The sequence below is a fragment of the Capsicum annuum genome, chromosome 1 (assembly GCF_002878395.1).
Source record: "Capsicum annuum cultivar UCD-10X-F1 chromosome 1, UCD10Xv1.1, whole genome shotgun sequence".
Classification (NCBI taxonomy): Eukaryota; Viridiplantae; Streptophyta; class Magnoliopsida; order Solanales; family Solanaceae; genus Capsicum; species Capsicum annuum.
The window spans coordinates 18142072-18150280 of NC_061111.1; the positions used below are offsets into that span (position 1 = coordinate 18142072).

At 31.8% G+C, this 8209-nt stretch overlaps 1 protein-coding gene across 1 annotated transcript in view; it reads right to left on the reverse strand.

Annotated features, from left to right (window-relative positions):
• Positions 1–2830: 2830 nt before the first annotated feature.
• The window catches only part of LOC107870786 (cinnamoyl-CoA reductase-like SNL6), a 9525-nt gene continuing 4146 nt past the window's right edge, over positions 2831–8209 (reverse strand). The window contains exons 3-5 of the mRNA XM_016717432.2: positions 4745–4942; positions 3754–4085; positions 2831–3139 (exon numbers count right to left, since the gene is read on the reverse strand). Coding sequence (XP_016572918.1) covers positions 3019–3139; positions 3754–4085; positions 4745–4942 — 651 coding nt within the window. The 3' untranslated portion in view covers positions 2831–3018. The remainder of the gene's footprint in view (positions 3140–3753; positions 4086–4744; positions 4943–8209) is intronic.

The window sequence follows — 8209 nt, forward strand, 5'->3', positions numbered from 1 at the left end:
CACCGGCTAGTTAGGACTGGGTCCTTAGTAGCAGTTCTTAAGTTCCAGAACTACGTAGACAGCATAGGATTATGAGATGTCATCCGCCAGTTTAGGACTGTAACTCTCTTAGGGGTCACCCATCAGTTTAGGACTGACTCCATAGTCCTTCGAAACTCACGATTAGTGGATTCACACAGCCATGTGATAGTATCCGTGGCAAGGTACTGACACGGGTTACAGGTTGAACCCCAATTAGCTCAGATTGAGGCATTCAATTGCATGATAGCTCCCACAGTTTCAGTCAGTATTCAGTCAATCTTAGTTCAAATTTGCTTGACCAAGTAATCAGATTTTAGTAATTATTCAATCGATTTTACAGATGTTTCACGTTATTCAGATCATGTCAATACATGTTGTTCTTGGTCATGCATTCTTAATTTTACATGTTCATTTTTTAATGCTCAGGATTCATACATGATCCTCGGTACAATTTTTACAGCATGCTCAGCTTTACATGAGATTTACATACAGTATTCACGTTTTACCGCTTCCCAGCTTCAGTTCTACTTATTCTACAAAAGTAAAGATTTAAGAAACTAAGTGTAGTGATTCATCATCTTATCAGATTATGTATGTTACTCATGTTTAAGGTACTTCAGCTTTCAGTTTATTTTAGTCTCTTGGTGAGTTTACTTGCACTTAGCATGCATGTTTTAAAATTATGTATTTACTCAGTTTTACTTATTGCATTCATCACCACTTACTCAGTACATTCCAAAGTACTGATCCATGTATGTGTCTATGTGCTACATTGTCTCATAATGTAGGTAACAGTTAAAGCCTACACATCATAATCAGATAGTTTGCAGTTTTCAGCCAGCAGGTGATGATGAGTTTTCCTATTTTGGAGACTCCAGTCGGTTATAGTTCATGTACTTTATCTTTATTATTCATATGTATTAATTAGTGGTAATTAGAGGCATGTCCTAGCTATCTATAGTCAGTATAGTAGAGACTTCATAGATATTCAGGCAGAGTCGTTACATGTAATTCAAGTTTCTTTCCTCAATTTTATCATGTTGTAAAATTTATCAGTATTACATTTATTAATACTTTCTCATGATCATGTTTTCGCTCAGAAAACTTAGTGTATATAATTAATTTAAATCAGTTGCTCAAGCAGTATGCTAGTTCATGGGTTAGCTTGGGATCCCTTGTGGTTTCGAGCACCGTGTTGTGACTGGGGGTAGTCTTAGGTCATGACAGGATGGGTTTTGAAACGTAATGTATCATATAAAAATGGTAAAATTGGTAATATGGATTCACAACTTTTAAGAATTTTGCATGATGAAAATATGACGCTCAACACACTTTAAAAATTTGTTTCAATGAAAATTTTATAATGTTTATTCCATCTTTCGAAATAATGTATTTCATGAAATGGTAAAAGGTTTAATGGCTTTTGAAATCCCTTGGGGCTATGTTCATGACTTTTGGAAGCCCTTAAGGGCTATGTTTGTGAATTTAAAGACAAAAGTCTTTTGGCATGATGTGAATGACTTGCAAGTCTTGGTATAACAATACTAATATGAGAATGCCTTAATGAAAGACTTCATGGATAAAGTTTTATGAAAATATTTTAATTGGGCTTTAAAAGGAATTATGTAGTTTCATCGAGAAGACGTACGTCCTCGTGACCAACGACTAAACCTATATTTTGCTGACATAAGGATGTCGTACCTTAATTGACTGATGGATGGTGTCCTTAACATGAGGATAATATGGTGGCTCTAGTCTATTGGTGATCATTTTAGCCTAATCTCAGTACTTGCGGGGAACATAGACTGTGGCCCTGCCAGTTGGAGTGTACCGAACCCATATAGCCCGTGGGTTACTAGGTATCAGTAAAAAATTACATAGTTCAAGATTAAGTTTTTAACAGTTTCGCTTTATGCCTTATATATGTCCCCTGTCCCTCACTTCATTTTATGGATGATGGTAATGTGTTTTATGACTGGTTTTATAAAAAAAATAGTTTATCCCTTTTCTTGGGTTGCATGCCTGTACTTGCCATACTGATCGTCTCCGGACGCTAAATATATCGTTTTATGATGTAGGACCAGAGGCATTCTCTCGTGATTCTGTGCAACACTAGAACATTCACATTCTCTCTTAGGATAACTGGTGATAAGTGGCGAGCCCTCTATCGACCGGAAGACGTTTGTACTTTTCACTTATGTTTCTAGCATTTACGGTCAGGAAAGGAAAGGGAAAGGAAAGGGAAAGGTGCACTCTTGGATAGAGCTTCGCGGTCGGGTGAAATACATAATGCATATACGGAAACGAAGTGTCCCTCGAGATCAAGAGCCGAAGGCGACACTTAACACTTCTTCCGATCTTTCCATGTCCTCTATGTTATTCGGTCCATCGGAGCTTGGAACATACAGGAGAAATCATCTGTATCTGTTATGGGAACAACCTTCTTTGGAGTTTTCTTTCGTCTTCGACTCCCTCTATTTTCATTTTCTTGGTTTTATGATATACTCGGGGCCATGTCCCAATCCATAAATCATTCTTAAAGTTAGAGGCTTCATAGACAGTGTGGGGTAATAGTTTTGGGTTTGATTTTTAAGATATGGATATCATATTAATGTTTATGTTGAACTTTTTATTAAATGGGTTGTTTTTTGCGAATCTTAATTATGTTATGCTTATGATATAATTCGAAAGGATCATCTTAGATCTTCGTTGATTTGGGATAACCATCATCAGGACCATGGTTTGAATGGTGAAAAATACCTACCTGGGAACCAAGTAAAAATAAAGGAAAAGAGTTTCTCTGCTCAAATTGGACTTAAAGTAAATGATTTGCACTTCAAAACAACTTGTAAATTGTAATCATATCCCCTAAAAGCCACATGGGGCTCTTAAATTATTTCTTTCCTAATACTGAACATGCACATCCACATACTTACATGTCATATACAATAAGTCATCTTTGGGCTTAATAATCGCTTCTTTCTTTCCTATTTATTTTCATAAGCATTCCTCTTGATTTGCCATAAGGTCATTGATCGGTGGCTGGCATTCAACCATAAGTTTGTTCAACTTCTTGTTGCTTATCCTCTGTGGAATTATCCTTGTATCATTTTCCAAACTATCAATTCAAAAAAAAAAAAAAGAAGGAAAAGTATGAGATTCATATCACCATATTAAATATCTCAATTATCATAGACAACAACGTTGATATTATTCAAGAATTGCATTTAAAAGATCATCAGCAAACATTATTGCAGATAGTAATAGAACAAGGGTATTTGCAAGCTTGGGGACGTTGATGGTAAAATTTAATCAGTATTTGCATTGCACCAATAAATGATCATCAAATAATACAAAATTTTCAGTGTTAACTTATAATTAACTTGATTAGTCATGGAAAATTAGTATTGATTAACTGCAAATTTTCACCGTACATGGGTGAGCTCATAAATAGAAAAACAAGAAGAGGAGTAGACTTTTGGTTAGATGTAAATATTGCACACGATATTGCATCAAATTTATATGATTTGATATAAACACTGAATCTAGCTAGGTAAATATTTATCAAACCAGTGTACAATACATATACCAAAATCGCAATGGATCATTTCTAAAAATAAGAAAATATTTAACAATTTGCATTTTTGATAATTTAACGAATTATTTAGAAACTTGAATTTCATAATTATTTTGAGAGGAGAAAATAAAATGAGATAGTAATATATATAGTACCTTTGAGGTGAAGAAGGCAAAGAGGACAACATTTTAGCAAGTTTAATTGCATCTTCATTTTGGTTAATGATGTGATTAAAGCACAAATAGCGTCCATAAGTTGATATATCTTCATAAACACAAATGTGGGCCTCCACCAAGTAATCAAGATCAACGGTCACGAATACTCCATCTTCGTACATCTCAGCAGCTCCTTTAAGATATGGATTTGTGACCGTTAGATCAGGACCCATTACTAAACCTGCGTTGATTGATACCATGTTGATACCTCTGTCCATGGCTAGTGCCCATGCTGTCTTCTCTGCTAGCGTTTTTGATAATGCATGCCATAGCTGTCCATGAAAAAAACATTTAATTAGGGCTGTTTGTAGGACGTATTAGAGGAAATAATATTAGTTTTCGTATTATCTAATTTCTTATTTAGCATTGTTTTCAATTAATGTATGATAACACTATTCTTATACATAAATAACCATGTCATTAACAATAATAAGATAAATTATATATGGATAAATATGGTTAAAAGCACTGCACTTGAAGCCCCTCAAAGTATACAAAGCTAAAGAATGTGTGAAGGATATTTTTGAAAACAAACATTTCTGTTAGAAATTTTGCCATGTATGTTATTCTTAATTAATACACACACAAAAAGAAAGAGTAGATAAGAAGACATCATGGCATAACTAATCTCAATATTACTAATTTCAACATTACTAATATGTCGTATTTAATACTATTCTTATATACCGTATCAAACGACTCCTTACCATACTCACATAATTTGGGCATATTACATCAAAGAAATTTGTGCTAACATATTGTATAAATATTTTCATTAGGTACTATGTATTTTTGTTTGCTTTTCTTCACCTCATTAGGTACAATTTTCTAAATTTTTTTTTGTGGACCGCAAACAATACAAAAAAAGAAAAGAGAAGAAGGGTGTTCCATAAATTAATTTGCAGATTAAAAATGTAAAATGTGGGCATACCTTAAATTTACGACAAAAGTTAATGTCACTCCAATGTCTTTCATCAAGATGCATGGATGCAGAGTTTTGGTCATTTTCATGTCCCCAAATAATTGCAGTTGCTGAGGAAGTGAACACAACTTTTTCAATTGTGTCTGTTTGTGCACATGCTTCCAATACATTATGTGCTGCCCTCACCTCCACTTCTCCCATATATTCCTGCCATTAGTTACACAGTTATACACTTGTTATATGTTTAGTTATATACATTTAATTTATATTTATAATTATAAAAAAGAGAATAGACACAACGGTTAGGACATTCCTAAACCGATGTGTCTGCTTTATGATATCAAAAAAGGGAAAAAAATAAAGAGCAGTTGATTGAAGAACCTTCTATGAATGTCGGGAAGATTGTAAGAAGTGAGATGTTAGACTGTGACTATTTCGATATAGTTCATATTTTATGAATGTGGTTATAATATTCTACTAATAAAACAAACTTAATGATCTTGCAAATTATGTGTTTGGTTTGGTTCTTCAATGTTATCTAATGACACAAGGTAATGGTCATTTAATTAGGATGTTACGTTAACACCTTGATAGATGTTTGACCATGAATTGATATTAGGGAAAAAGGTCAAGTATACCCCTAAATTGTGCGAAAAGGTCTAAATATACTCTCCGTTACAAATTTGGTCCAAATATACTCTCGCTGTTAAAGTTTAGGAGCAAATATACCCCTTTAAACGTTAAGTGATTTGCTGAAAATTTGCAATTCCCTTTTTTCTTTTTTATTTGTAATGGCCATATAAGCAAATAATTGCTCTATCACAAAAAATAAATCCACCCAACTCTTTTATACCCTGATCAGACCCAAGATTCGACCCAAGACCCTTTTTAACCTCTTTTGGCAGACTTATAAATTCACCTCTTTTGGCCGAAGAAGATGAAGGTGACGGAGCGTGATAAGTTGTTGAGGAAATTTATGCACAAGGAGGCTTTGTTAGCTGCTTTGAATGGAAAGAATCCGGAAAATGTGATAGCTGTTATGGAGGAATTGGTTGCTAGGAAGAAGTTGTTGAGATGTGTGTCAAACTTGGAAATTGAAGAACTTGGTTTGCTTTTAAAATTTCTGCGGAGCTATTCAACCATGCCTAGATTTTCAAGATGGTGGACTTTGTTTTGCATCTTCGTCATGTTGTGATGGCCACGGTGGTAATTATACTAATTCTGATTCTTATTGTGCGAATAACAAAAATAACTATTCTTGCCATTGCATGCGGCCGCTGCCAATGGGATACATTCCTGATTCACTTGTGATGCAGCCACCATGGTCTGGTGATCGTACTGACGTACTATTCCATCAGCTCCTACTTTTTTGTTAAGACTATTTTCAGTCACCGCCATCACCACCTATATCCTTGTCAGTGCATCCTTCCTATTACGGTGTCTTAAGTGGTCTTGGGTCGGATCAGGATATGAAAGAGTTGGTGAATTTATTGTTTGTGATGTGACAATTATTTGCTTATGTGACAATTATTTTTTGTGATGTGACAATTATTTGCTTATGGGTCGGATCAGGGTCTTAGGGGCATATTTGACCCTTTTTCCTTAATATTATTCACAATATTTCAAAATATGTTCTCACTTTATTCTGAAATACTTGTTTGGCCATAAATATTTTGAAATACTTTTTCATAGTAGTTAAATTTTTGAAAAACACCTCAAACTCTTTGAGGTGTTTTCACTATTTTTGGGTTCACTTTTACCACTTTTTAATTATTATTTTTTCCAAAAAAAATATAAATTATTTATTTTCATAAAATAATCCAATTTTCATAAAACTCTAAGAATTTTAAATTTATTTTCACTTTTTAAATTTTTGACTTCAGAAATATCCTTTTTTCAAAATATTATGGCCAAACACAACTCCACCTCTCTTTTGATCAATTTCAAAAATATCAAATAAAGTGAATATTTTTTATTTATTTTCCTGAACCATACCGGTCCTTATTTTTATACTAGAAGTGCAAGGCCCGTGTCAGCATGGGCCCAATAGTGGAACATGTGGATTGCAATTTTTAAGTTTTAGGATTTATCTTGGAGTAGAAAGTTTGAGCAGTAGAATATTTTCATTAGTATGATTGAGCAGAGGGGATCACAATTGAAACCTTTTTTTTAACCTTCTTATTGAATTTTACGATCATAAATATAAAGAAAGAAGAGGCGTAAATCTGATGAAATGACTTAAATCAAATATCTAGCAGATTATTGATTTTCAATATCACAAAGATTAAGAATTATGTAAACTTACCTGATAAAGAGAATACACACCTTAGATTCGCTATTGTTTTATTTAATTATAATTTTAACATAGGAGAAAAATGTTGTTTTTTAATAAGAAGGAAGAGTTGAGATTTTTTTTTTTTAATTTTATTTTTAAAACAGAGAAATGTTAATTAATATTGAGGAGCTGTAAAAAGTTGAGAAAGATGGCTACACATATTTGATAGAAAATTTCTTAATGTTAAGAAAGTGCGAAGTATTTGGTAGCAAATTTGTGATAGATACATGTTTTTTTGTACCTAAATTTACTTTATTTATATTTAAATTAGTTTGTAAAAATCTTTTGCAAATAAACTTTATACTTCTTTTCTTTAATTTCTTTAAAATATAGTAATAAAATTTACTTATACTTTATTCTTCTCACACTTTACTACATACATTTTATCCTCTTTATATCCCATTATGCCATTTTACCCTCTTTAAACATCATTGTACATTAAAATCACGATTGAAGCAGTTGAAGCAGAAATCAGTCAATTTTTATTTTTTTCGTTAATTATGGTTATTTACAGTACTTTTTATTTCATTTTCAAATAATATATGTTGCTTTATATGTTCTTCTATCCCGTCTCAATTTATGTGGCACTAATATAATTTTGATAGTCAATCAAATATTTTATGTTGACATATCATTTTGTTATTCTTATTTTTCTAATACATAAAGGACTTATAATAAGGAGTGATATAGTAAAATCATCGTTAGAAAGGTGAAAATTTAATTTAAAATATTAAGAGTTAATTTCGCATGTTATGTCTATTTTATTTTTTATTAAATATTATTTATTTTCTTAATACCTAAATGACTCATAATAATTAATTAAAAGTGATTGATTATGTTATTACTATAAAAATTAATATTATTTTATCATATCCAATAGTAATCATCGATAATTCATCGGAATAGTATATTAATTAAATACGAAATGCTATATTTGTATATGCAAAATATAATATTATTAAACATTATTGGATAGTGCATTATATTTATCTTTCACAATAATAAAATTTTACTATATATTTTTCTTTATTTCTTTTTAACTTGATACATATTGACCTAACACAAATTCTAAGAAAATATTCATTAGAAATTTATTTTATTAAATTTAATTTAATAAAATAAATTTCTAATGAATATTT